This window comes from Natator depressus, chromosome 6, assembly GCF_965152275.1.
Source record: "Natator depressus isolate rNatDep1 chromosome 6, rNatDep2.hap1, whole genome shotgun sequence".
In the NCBI taxonomy this organism is placed as follows: domain Eukaryota; kingdom Metazoa; phylum Chordata; order Testudines; family Cheloniidae; genus Natator; species Natator depressus.
This window is the reverse complement of record NC_134239.1, coordinates 51,409,884-51,422,538: the sequence shown is the minus strand read 5'-3', so window position 1 is coordinate 51,422,538 and position 12,655 is coordinate 51,409,884. Positions and strand designations below refer to the sequence as shown.

The 12,655-nt window shown below is 41.1% G+C and overlaps 1 protein-coding gene across 1 annotated transcript in view; it reads right to left on the bottom strand.

The window, feature by feature from the left end:
* The window catches only part of CD44 (CD44 molecule (IN blood group)), a 102,833-nt gene that overhangs the window by 51,479 nt on the left and 38,699 nt on the right, over positions 1–12,655 (bottom strand). Inside the window, exons 4-7 of the mRNA XM_074955274.1 lie at positions 10,687–10,823; positions 9,179–9,250; positions 8,239–8,478; positions 6,043–6,168 (exon numbers count right to left, since the gene is read on the bottom strand). Of these exons, the coding sequence (XP_074811375.1) occupies positions 6,043–6,168; positions 8,239–8,478; positions 9,179–9,250; positions 10,687–10,823 (575 nt within the window). The remainder of the gene's footprint in view (positions 1–6,042; positions 6,169–8,238; positions 8,479–9,178; positions 9,251–10,686; positions 10,824–12,655) is intronic.

Sequence of the window (12,655 nt, the reverse complement as noted above, 5' to 3'; positions counted from 1 at the left end):
TATAATGCTTTTTAAAACCTGAAAACCAGGTGTAGAGCAGGGATTTTCATTCCCTGTTCCCACTCCTGAGCGATCATAGGGGTCAATATGTTGCTAATGCCATTCCTGAAATTAGTGCCACACAAAGTCATGGTCTTGCAATGGCACAGCATCACCAGAAATGCCATCATCCATCACATGTCATCTTTCCAAATATGGATAATTTTGTGAATGGCATCCCAATGCTACTCTTCACTAAGCTATATCTATAGGACTTAAATGAAGTATAGGAGATAAATGGACAATTAATCATTATCCTCACTAATAATCATCGTTCTCATTGTTGTCCCACTCAGGAAAGAGCCTAGGTTTTAGTGGCTCTTGTACTGAGTGTTCAGCAGCAGCATCATTGTCATATGAGTCTCATCTGTTGTAATATGCTAATTTCCTTTGAACTTTTCCTCTGAGTTAGTATCAACACAAAGCATAATTCTCACCTTTATTCTTTGTTTTAACAACACACCTCAATGATTTATTTAGCTTAGCAATCAGTCGATATTTAGGGGTTTCTTTTATATACAAGAGAGCCTACCATCATACCAGCACTTGATAAGCTGCTTTTATTCGGTGACATGATTTTGCAGGAAATATTGTGAACAAAGAAGAAGGAAGAAGCTACAAGAGGACAAAATGGTCTACTTAAAGTGGAAGCAAAAAATCAGTAGCAGCAATCAGTGGATTCTCTAACTCGGAGATCAGTGAAGGCACTGAACCCGCAGAGCCCGGCTATCCTGATACCCTGGCGCATCCACAGGGAGAGTATGACTTCCCTAAAGGATCCAGCAAAAGGCATAGTTGGGCTTGGAGAGAGAAAATGATGGGAGAATGTCTTCAGTAGAGTGCTGTGGATGCTTTGTTCCTTTCAGAGTCTGGTCAATGGGAAATAAAACCTGGGAATAGATGGTAAACTCAGTGAGCAGGAGAAAAGCTGGTTGTCTGCCAGGTTCCTTACCACTGGTTACTTAACAGATCTTACAGGAAGTACATTAGATAAAATGATTATAATGTATTACCCTTCATAGCAGTGGTGGGATGCTCTTCTTTGTGATCTGTCGAGTGCCACTGCAAAGGAATAAATCCAGGAATTTCTTGACCTTGAGTAGAGTTTTCATGATGTGCCCCACGTAGGGAGTCCTCATCTGCTGTGATGATGGCTGGATGAATTATCAACATTTTATTTAATGAGCCACTATTCACAATATGTTCACCTCTTTGTTCCTCTTACACCAGATCGTTTTCTTTCTCTTGTGCAAAGGGCAAAGAAAGGGGACAGTAGACAGAGCCCTCTGCTCTATTCAACACTATCACTGTTTTTTCCCTCATCCATTCATTCACGACATCCTGAGGTCAGGGTTGTGAAACTGATGGAGGACATCCCAGTGATAATGTGCAATGCAGCTGCAGCAACAGACGAGGAAATAGCAGCAATAATGGCAGGCCATTTCAAATGCATTGTAAAGATCCACTTGGAAGAGCTAGAGTGTAACTTGTTACCCATATATAACTGTATGGGTTTGAGCCTTCAGATTAGCTAAACTGATGCAGTATTGTTGGCTAGCCCTGCGATGTTCTCGTGTATCTATACAGCTACTGTGATATCTAGGCTACGATTTTCCCATCCTACCTAAGAACTACATTTTGGCTCTCTCTGGGGCTAAACTCCTAATGGGAATAAAGCTGATCCCATTTTGTTTACCCTAAGCCGTGTGATTTACTTACCAGTCAGTGAGATCCTGCCCTGGGACCCTAAATCGTGGTTATGGAATAAGCCTCAGTGTCTGCGTGATCTGAACACTACATAATGGGAGCCAATCCTTAGATTTCTCTTCTGTAACTGTCATTTTTCCCATGTCACAGAATTATCTGGGAGAAGATTGTTCAGGGAGATAGATAGCATAAATGTAACAATTTATTTTGAAATTGGTTTTGCTAGTTTGTAATGCAGTAAAATGAAATCCCTGCTGGTATAATTCGCACAATGCCTTGCTCTCAGTTAAAGAAGATGCTGTTGAACAATGGATGAAGTTCCTGTCAGGAAAATCCACAAGTGGCATCCCCACAGCAGATTTACCTGAAGAGTTACTGCATCACCATATATTACTAAGCAATCCTGCCAATATTTTCACACTACAACTGATCAAGAAATAGCAACATATTTTCACACACATGCGCACAAAATTGTTGAATTTTTTTTTATCATTTTTTTCATTGAAACTTCACTCCACTCTAACTTTCACCCCAAAACCTTGTCATGCCAGTGAAGGAGGAGTGTGAGAACACGAGCAAGACATCAGCCTTGAGTGTCAATGCATTTCATAAACAATTAAGGAAAAGAAAACCAAACGTTCATCACGAAGCCCCTGTCCAAGATTATACACAGATTTTGCAACAGCACAAAACTATTCATGCAAAGAAAGAGGAAAGAAACCAAGAAGAAAAAAATCCCAGTAGAAACAACCAGACAACAAAATTGCAAAACAAGGCAAGATTTTATGCCATTTTGGAACTGTTTTTCTCCCTACTAGGCTCTAGCAAGACTAAGGTTTCCAGAAGCCAAGTTGCAGAGAAAGTCTTGCTCCACATCCAAACCTACAACTAGAAAATTAACTGTCGTGTTTCTTATTTTGAATATTATTGATCTTTTATGTCTCCATCTGAGGAGGTCCATAAGGTGTGAACCTCTTTCACATTTTCTCAGGCAGAAGGTCACATCTGTTTACATAAGAAGCCTCCCCATCTTCATAAAGCTTTTAATACCACTATAAGGAATCTTATTCTTCTAACTCTGCTATATTACCTGTGTGATTGGAGAAATATCTGCCATACCTATGGTGATCAGGGCCTCCTTCATCCGTTTATCTCTGTCCAGCAAAGCTCTTAGGCATATGCTTAACTTTAGGTACAAACTTACGTTCCATTGGCATCAATGTGAAGCAAGAGATGGTAGAAAGAAATCATTCTATTATTTTCTTTCTCCCCCAGTCCCAGTGTTTACCACAAAAAGCCATTAGAAATGTAGGCCTTGCATGAACAATGCAAGAAGGAATGAAGAAAGAGAGGTGAGGAAACAGAGGTTAACAATGTACAAAGCATAAATTCACAAGTGGCCTTGTCAATAATATATAGGTAGTTGATAAAGAAATTGTAAGAAGAGTCACATATGATAAGCTTGTAGCTGCAGCTTTGCTTACTAGCATACTTTGTAGCTCTTGGACAATTCATGATCTGTACCAGGATCAATTATAAAAATTAGTGCATCAATCATAAAATATATGATACAATGTATTAACAAATAGTGTTCAGGGTAAGTATGTTGATAAGCTAATTAATGATTATGTATCTTGGGTTTGTGGTATACCCTGTACCCACCCTCTACTCTCGAGCTTGATCAACTGAAGCGTAGTTTAACTGTATGCGAATAAAGAAACCTTAGTGATGAGTCCAGAGTTGAATTGATTTCTTCTATTCCATAAAACTGGATAAAGTGTTCTCCCAGAACTGGACACCGTGTTCTGGTTGAGCCAAGTGGAAAAAGTCTTTGGGAATTTCCACAAGAAACTCCTATACTGCATTCGTTTCCCCTTCCAGAAACATCTAAGTCCTTCCAACGACACATAAGACAATACAAATGGCCACACTTGGTCAGACCAATGGTCCATAAAGCCCAGCATCCTGTCTTCTGACAGTGGCCAATGTCAGATGCTTCAGAGGGAATGAACAGCACAGGCCAATTATCGAATGATCCATCACCAATTATCGAGTCATCCAGTCCCAGCATCTGGCAGTCAGACATTTATGAACACCCAGAGCATGGGGTTGCATCCCTGACCATCTTGGCTAATAGCCATTGATGGACCTACCCTCCATGAATTTATTCTTTTCTGAACCCACGTATACTTCTGGCATTCAGAGCGTCTCCTGGCAATGAGTTCCAGAGGTCTAGGGTGACTAGATCGCAAGAATAAAATATCGGGACACATGGGTGGGCATGGGTGGTGGGTGGACTGCCCCCCTTCGGGAAGGCTACCCCCATGGCCCTGCCCCTGCCTACACAAGGTCCCGCCTCCCGCAGCAGGAGCCCTGAGCTCCCCTACCTTCTCCATGGCTGGAACCCCAAACCACCCAACCCCCAGCACCAGAGGAACCCCAGGCCGGCTGGCCCGAGCAGCTCCAGCCCCGTGTCAGGGGTGCACAGCCCCAGCTCCAGCCCCCGGCGGGAGGGGGTGCAGGCTCCAGATGGGCTTACCTCGGGTGGCTCCCCGGAAGTGGCAACATCTCCCTCTGGCTCCTAGGCGGAGGCAAGGCCAGGCAGCTCCATGCGCTACTGTTGCCTCTGTCTGCAGGTACCACCCCCGCAGCTCCCATTGGCCACAATTCCTGGCCAATGGGAGTTACAGAGCCTGTGCTCATGGTGGGGGCAGCATCCAGAGCCCCCCAGACCTTCCCTCTAACTAGGAGCCAGAAGGAGATGTCGCCGCTTCCGGGGAGCTGCACAGAGCCAGGTAGGGAGCCTGCCATCCCTGCACCAACCGGATGCCTGGCAACCCTACAATATTGGGACAAATGGCATCCCAATCGTACATTGGTCGGGACGTAGGACAAAGAGTTAAATATTGGGACAGTCCCAAGTTTATCAGGACGTCTGGTCACCCTATATAGGTTTGACCATGTGTTGTGTGACGTAGTACTTCCTTTTGTTGGTTTTAAACCTGCTGCCTTTAATTTCATTGGGTTCTTGTATTATGCGAAGGGGTAAATAACACTCCCTATTCACTTTCTCCACACCTTTTTTGATTTTATAGACCTCTGTCATATCCCCCCTGAGTCATCTCTTTTCCAAGCTGAACAGTCCCAGTCCATTTAATCTCTCCTCAAACGGAAGCTATTCCATACCTCTAATCATTTCTGTTACCCTTCTCTGTGCCTTTTCCCATTCTAATATATCTTTTTTGAGAAGGGGCAACCAAAACTGCATGCAGTATTCAAGATGTGGGCGTACCATGGCTTTATATAGTGGCATTATGGCATCCCTTTCCTAATGGTTCCTAACTTTCTTAACACAAAAGAAAAATCCCAAAACTTTAAAATGAAGAATTCCATCAAATATATTTGAAGACCCATTTTTAAAAAATTAAGTTGATTTTACTTAATGTTGCTGTCCCACTACTCATAAGATCCTACCCCATGGTGCACAGGTGCACTGGATGCTGGAGGAAGATATCACAGGGAGTTGCTTTTTACACACCTTAGCACAGTTATTCAGGAAGAGGGCAGGAAACAGTGCTAGAGTTCTACTGAATACTAGAGGAAAGGTCACCACCTAATGTCTCTTCAAGTATCCCAAAGCCCAAGGAGCCTGGTAAGCACAGTACCACTGTGGTCATGCTGCAAATGACAACAAGCACTTGGAAATACAATCTATTCCTATATGCAGTGCACAAGCAGAATGGCATCTCCAACCTTAACTCTGTCACTCCCTCAAAGTACCTCCTTAGTGAGTTAAGTCAGGATTTTGATCTGTGCTGCCTACTTCACAGCCATGAATGAGTTAAAACCACACACTGATGAATCAAGTATCAAAGCACACATATGCTGCATAAAGGGGCAGAAATTGCACTTCTAATTCTCATATACAGTGTCTGCAAGTGATGATGCACAGAGGTACCTGTAGCCCAAAACAAATTAAATTATGTTGCTTGGTATAGGGTGAATACGTGTGATGAAACGGAACATGAGAGATATGCACCAAAGAGTCCACGAATCACTTCTTAACTTTAAACGCAGGTTACAAGGCAACCCTTGTCTCCACTTGTCCCTTCTGATCACCAGTGACTGCTGTAGATCTCATTTCTGATTTAACTATCCCAGAAAGCTCTGTTCTGAAATGTTGTTCCAATGCTGAAGATAAGTACTTGGCTACTTACCATAATATCCTGCCAGAATAAGAGAGTAGGTTAAATACAGTCTGCAGTTGGCAAAGTTATTACAATTCATTAGCCTTACTAGTACTTGTGGGATGCTGTCCTTTGCTAGGATGATCACTGTCTTTTCCAGGAACACCATCAGTTATCAGTGAAATCATGGTTGAATCTTCACCCCGCTTGTCATCGAAAGGTATTGCAATATCATCTGTGTGATGAAGGGTGAATCAACTGTAACTTTTCATTTGCTGAGCCACCACTCCTGCTGTTCTCATTGTCAGCGCTTTCACACTATAGGAAGCCTAGGTCTTTCTTTTGTTGGTCCAGTGGAAGGATAAAAGGAGAGGAGACTGGGGTCTTTGTTTAGTTCGTCATTAAATATAATTGATTTTCTAATCTTGGTATCTAATCACGGGAGTGTGAATTTGCAGCAGCCCAATGATAATGAGCATGGCAGCTAAGGTGGCAAAGACAACAACTTGCTCACCGAAGCCTGGATTTATGTTCTTGTAGCTGTGGCAACTCTGGATCTGGAACCCACAAAAGTGCTTGAGGCCGTTTGTAATGCTGCCATTATCTTTACATATTATGAGCTTTGGTCCAGGCAAAGACTACAGTTGTAAGCAGAAAAGAGGAGAATTTCCTCTTGGAAAGACAATTCATGAAATTTGAGAAGAGTTTTGTTCCAACATTAATTCCCTTTACCCTGCCATAGTATTTTGATGTCACTGGTAAGCCATGTGGAGAAGCAGGCCCAAAGTCCCACAAGTACAGTACCACCAGCAAATCAAATTTATCCTCTGCTAACACTTCCACTCAAAAAACAATTAACTAAACATTTTAACTAAACATCGATGGGTAGGAAAATGGCATGATCTCTTGGTATCCTCTACTTGTAAATGGTTAGTGAACAGTTAAATAAAACCTTGTATCTATAGCCCAGAGGAATGCTCTCTGCTACGGAGGAAGGATGGCTGATCTTGTGGTTAAGTTGCTGAAACAGGACTAAGGAAACCTAGGCTTAATCCACACTTCCTGTGGGATCTTGGGCAAGTCACTTAGTTTCCCTGTATCTCAGTTCCTCTTCTCTAAAATGGAGATCATACAGCACTTCCCAATTTGTGAGGGCAAATTTATTAATATTTGTGAGACCCACACGTACTCTGAGGATGTGGGCCATGTAAGTGCTTACAAATATGAAAGCTAATAGGTACTTAACCATCAACATAAAGAGATTAAACAGAAAATCTTCTACCACATGTGCCCTGAAGTGAAAAGAAAAAGAAAACCAAGAAAATGAAACAATTTAATTCTCTTCTATTCACCTACACAAATTTTGCCCTAGGTCACACCTATACAACTCCATGGTTAACCCAGACCCAATTTTGTCTCCTCTAGGGCTTCCCGGATGTAGCTCAGGGCAGAATATGGTTTTTGGTCTATACAGAAAGCCCTTCCCTATCTCCTGGAAAAAGAAAAACCATAAACGGAAGGCTGACAGCACCAACATTTTTACTTTTTTTGCATATTGTGATATGCTTATCAAATATAGTTTACAACATACGGTTTGCAAAGAAGGGATTCAACTGCATTTGTACTGTAAATCTCTTCTTATTCATGTATTATTTAATATGGACTCCACAAATATGATCATACTGGAGAACAGGTAAGACTATTCCAGCTTGATCTCTAGGTACTGAAATCCTATCTTTCTGCACTTACTTTTCCAGATTCTTCTGGTAAAATACTTAATTATGTTCATCCCTTGCACCTGTGATATTTCTTTGTTATAGAAATAATGTTTTGCTAGATTTCATTGAGCCTGATCCTTCTGCCAGTGAAATCAACCATAATATTCCCATTGATTGCAGTAGGCGCAACACCAGGCTCTTAGAAAGATCTATCATCACACATACTGTGAAATTATTCCTGGAGGAAGAAAACCAGAACTTTTTTGGTTTGTGATTGCTTTACACTCTCATGTTATTATGAAATGTCTCTGGAAAGTGAAAAGTTTCTATGATCACAAAGACACACAACTTTTTTCCGTCCAATTCTTTCTCAAGAGCACCAGGAATATGGGGCAGAGATTGTGCTCTCTCTTTTCCATAACTATCGTGGTTACAAAGCCGTTGCAGATTTTGATGCCCTAAGACACACTGTGTCCACCAGTGATGCCCCTTAGCATTCTAAGAATTGAATCACAGTGCAATGTTTTCATACAGTTATTTTAAGAGGACAAGTTAAGCTACAATAATATATAATCCATTATTCTTACTGGTACTTGTGGAATGATATTCCTTTCTGCCCGACACAGAAGAATAATCTGTTGACAGTGCATCTGGGGTTATATCTTCATAATATGGGGCACCAGACGTGTGAATTCTGATGATGGTGGGGTTTGTTGTATCTCCGTCATGTGTTGAACCACTACCCACATGATTATCATCTGTAACTGGAGTTGGGTCAGGCTGTTTCACACCATCAGCGTAACGTGAGCCATCCGCATTATCTATGACTGTTGGAAGGAGAAAGAGATCAACTGAAATATCTGAGGCATCATGAATGTTGGAGTTGTGGGGCGAGGCTAAAGGGCTATGGCCACAGTTATAGTCAGACCTGATATCAACCAAATTGTTTTCTGTCTGTCTGTTTTATCCTTCACTGATCTATCTATTGTAGTTCTAATTTGTGTATGCCTCATCATAATGGGCCCAGTCTGGTAAGTGGGCCAAAGTCTGGATTAACTTTCAGGGTGAAATCTTGGTACCACTGAAGTCAAGGATAAAACTCCCATTGACTCCAATGAGGCCAGGATTTCATCCTGAGAGCCAAGTTCCATCCCTAGTTCCTTGCCTGGCTAGCAGGCTTTGCCATGATGTGGAAGGTACATAATAACTGTAGGACATAGAAGGCTTCAACAAAGCTCTCTCATCAAAGAAGCAACATCAGTCCTCTATTTATCAAAAACAATCTAGTGTCAATATGGAAAATTTACTACGCTAGAACCACCTCAAGATAAATGCTGTCACATATAGCCTAATTCTAGGTGGCAGATGGAGGTCTGATTGGTTCACTTTCAGTATATTACCATCTCTGGACTTGCTTCTCTTATGTTTAGCATGATATTGAACATTTGCATTACTCACATACAGAAGAGAAACCTGGTAGCTGAAAATGGAATCAATGCTAAATCATTCACTTATGCAATACATTACCTATTCGGCTTTGATTATCATGCCAAGAATCATTTAGTTTTGTGATTGGTTCACATGCCATATCCCTAGTTTCTGAAAGGAGAAGAAAATAATTAGTTAATTTGACAAAAGGTGGTGAGAAAAATTCACTCTTTTCTGCCCTATTTATTAGATTCATAGTGTTATCAACAACTTCTTAGAAAAGTTTCTTGGGGTCTCGTCTGAAAGTGGCTTTGAGAAAACTAAGAATTTTATAAACATTTTTAAAGGGACAAAATTGGTGTATTTTAATCAAATTTCACAAAATTACTCTCAGTGTTCTCAATTTGAGTCAGATCCTCAACCCAGGACAAGTCCCCATTTTGCCAAAGGGACGGACTGTATGATTCCTCTGTACTGAGGGCATTCCGGGGTAGAGCACTTAGGCAACATTGGAAATCTATTACGGAATACAAAGCTAATCCTGGGCTGGTGGAACAGTCCTTTAGGGATCATTCCAATCAATATAAATTAGAACTCCTCTATGGTCCAGTTTGACTCCCTCCGACAGCTCCAGTATCAGAGCTGGTAGCTCAGAGCCCTTTGCCTCTCTCTACCCCAACCCAGGATTAAGCCCCTTGAGTTCCAGAGAGTGGAATAAAGCTTCAGATATTCTATGTCAAAGCAAATTGTAATTTCAAAATGTCACCTCTATTTACATCACCATTGAATTTGGCCTAAGGATTTTTGTGGGGTTGCCTCTATCTATACCAGCTCTGAATATGACCAATTAATTTAACAAAATCTAGGCAACTCAATCAAGCCAGTCTCTTATTCTTCACACATTTCCTGTGCCCAGTTATTGCAGCACAAACACTGAGCAAAATTATCCACGGCTCCCTGCCAATTTGACTCTGAAAATTTTAATTTTGCAGGGGTCCTCATGTGGCATAGAAAAATAAACAAAATCAGAAACATTTAAAATTATTATTAAGAACTGTAACTCCATATAATGGAAGAATTCCACAAAAGAAGTGGCCTGCCTTTGAACCTACAATACTAATGTAGCTAAGCAACACCTGAATTTGTGCTTGCCAGAGGCCTCCTGCAAGCAGAGAAAGCAAGCTAAGAGTCTTCAGGGTCCCTGATCTTTCAGCGCTTGTAAACTTCACTATTATTAGCTCTAAAAACATGTGAGTAAAAGAATGTGAGGAGTGGAAATCATCACATTCAACAATTCTGTGTTCTTTGGATCCATACTTGTGGCACTTGCCTGCTAAAATGACAATTCTTGAGGTTAGAATCATAAGTTAAATATGAACTCAGACATTTTTTTAGTTCAAAATACAATGGGCCAAAGTCACTGATAGCATCAGCAGGTGCAGCTCCAGTGACTGGCAAAATGTGTTCTATCTTCAAATGCGAAAACAAGACCACAATACACATACAATTTAATATGGAAGCTCTGGTTCGAGTAATCTAAAGGAGAGAGAGCATATGTTATTGTGAAATATCTTAATTCTCACTTACACACTACAGCAAATACCCACCTGATGCATTATAACAATATGTATCATACCGGTCTGTTATATTTGAAGTGAGTATGTAAATTCCAGTGTTATTTGCTGCACAAAGAGAATATGGCTTGATTCGTGGGATTACAATTTTGTCTTCTATGTAACCATACCTGTGAAGAATACAGAGTGAACAACACTGTCAGGAATGAAGGCGTGCAGCTGAGCCTGGTAGCTCGGTCTCCTGGCTGACTAATGACCACAGCTAAAGCAGAACTGGCTGATTGATCAACCTGCCTGACTAGCTGAGGGGAACCAGCGGGCATGTTCTTAAACCCAGCTACACCAGAAGATCGCTGGCTGCTCAACAGCTTGTGCCCACAGCTGCAATCGCTCCTGTGCCAGCCTTGTTCCTCCTTGCTCTGGCCCTGCTCCCCTGCTTGTTTCCTGACTCTGGCTTTGACCCCGGGCATGTCCACCACCAGATCTGACCCCCATGTGCGGTGGCGGACAAAAACCATGTTATGTATCACAGCATACAACAGATACTTTCCTCAGGACTTTCAATACCGCCAAATAGGCCAAATAGGAGACAGAGCATTTCACATCATGAAATAAGAATAATCCCAAATCTGGTCATGGAGATCACTCCTTTTTTACATCCACATTAACATCACCAGCAACCACCTCCAAAATCATTCTGCATGTAATCTCTGAACTAATAACCATTGCAATGCAGTGTGAATTATTAGATAAGACAACTGGTCTGCATGGGGATGCAATGAAAATGAAGGATAAAAAGGGTAAACACTTCTCGTTCAATTGGGTTGTGTATTATAAAACACAGAGGATCAAGGCTCTGATTTTCTTTCACTGAGCTACATTTTCACTACTTCTAGCCTAATAAATTGCACAGTACCATTTTGCACTGGAATTGCATGCCACAAATCTGAAGAATGGATGGAGATCATGAGCAAAGATGTGCAGCGATGATTGATAACATGCCAGTCTCTGCAAAGTGCAAAACTTTAATAAAGTGTTCAAATGTAGCAACATTTCACCTACAGAATGTTAGCTAAAATACTTAATATCCCCCTGGATAATATGTGTTGCAAATAATGCTGCGATTTGAGTATGGGGCACATAAATCAGGCTGAAATTTCAAGTGAGCTTGTGGTTAACAAAATTATGTAACAAGTTATTACTATTTTGCAATCTCATATCAAATGACTAATTCCTGTGAAGGTACTGGTTTCCCTGAAATCTATTTAGATGAGAGTGGTGATTAAATGTTAAAAAGCCCTAGGGTTTGGGGATTGTTTTAAGAGCTGCTACTTGTCAGGGAAGGGCAGGCGTGGTAGGTTAGCTGCTTGGACTCTGTCTCAGTTGTGGTTCCCCAAGCCCTGTTTCAGTCCACATCCATGATTCACGTCCACCTGGATCAAATCATGGCAATGATATTTGCGATTCTAAATCTCTAATATGGGTGGAACAATAGATTACTTCACTGGCACAGCCATATTTTTTATTAGTCCTAGATTCTATATCCTATTGCTAAGACTATCATATTGGCGGTGTTATAATAAAAATCTTTCTTGTTTTATGGCCTGCTGACTCATTCATATTCACTCTCTACTCCTTGTGTGCTTTGACTATTATATATAACGTACTAGTTCTTCTTTTTGTCTCCCACTCAAGCCCATACAGTTGGATTTATGGTACTGTGCCAGAGGAATACAAATACACAGCACCAACTAATTATTAAAAAATATCTCAAATTCCACATCTGTCCTCTTCTAGGTTCATGGATAAGGGGAGAAAGTGCAGTGAAAGCAAAACCACAGCTCTCCTCCAATGTGAAAAATAGTTCCCTCTATTTCTTTTACCCTTTAAGTTCTTTTCCATTTTCTTCTCATCTTACCTATAAGAGACTTTATCCAGTGCATGAGACTCAAAAGTTAGAGATAGAAAATGCCTATTTGGTCTTTCAATACTTTCCCCACCA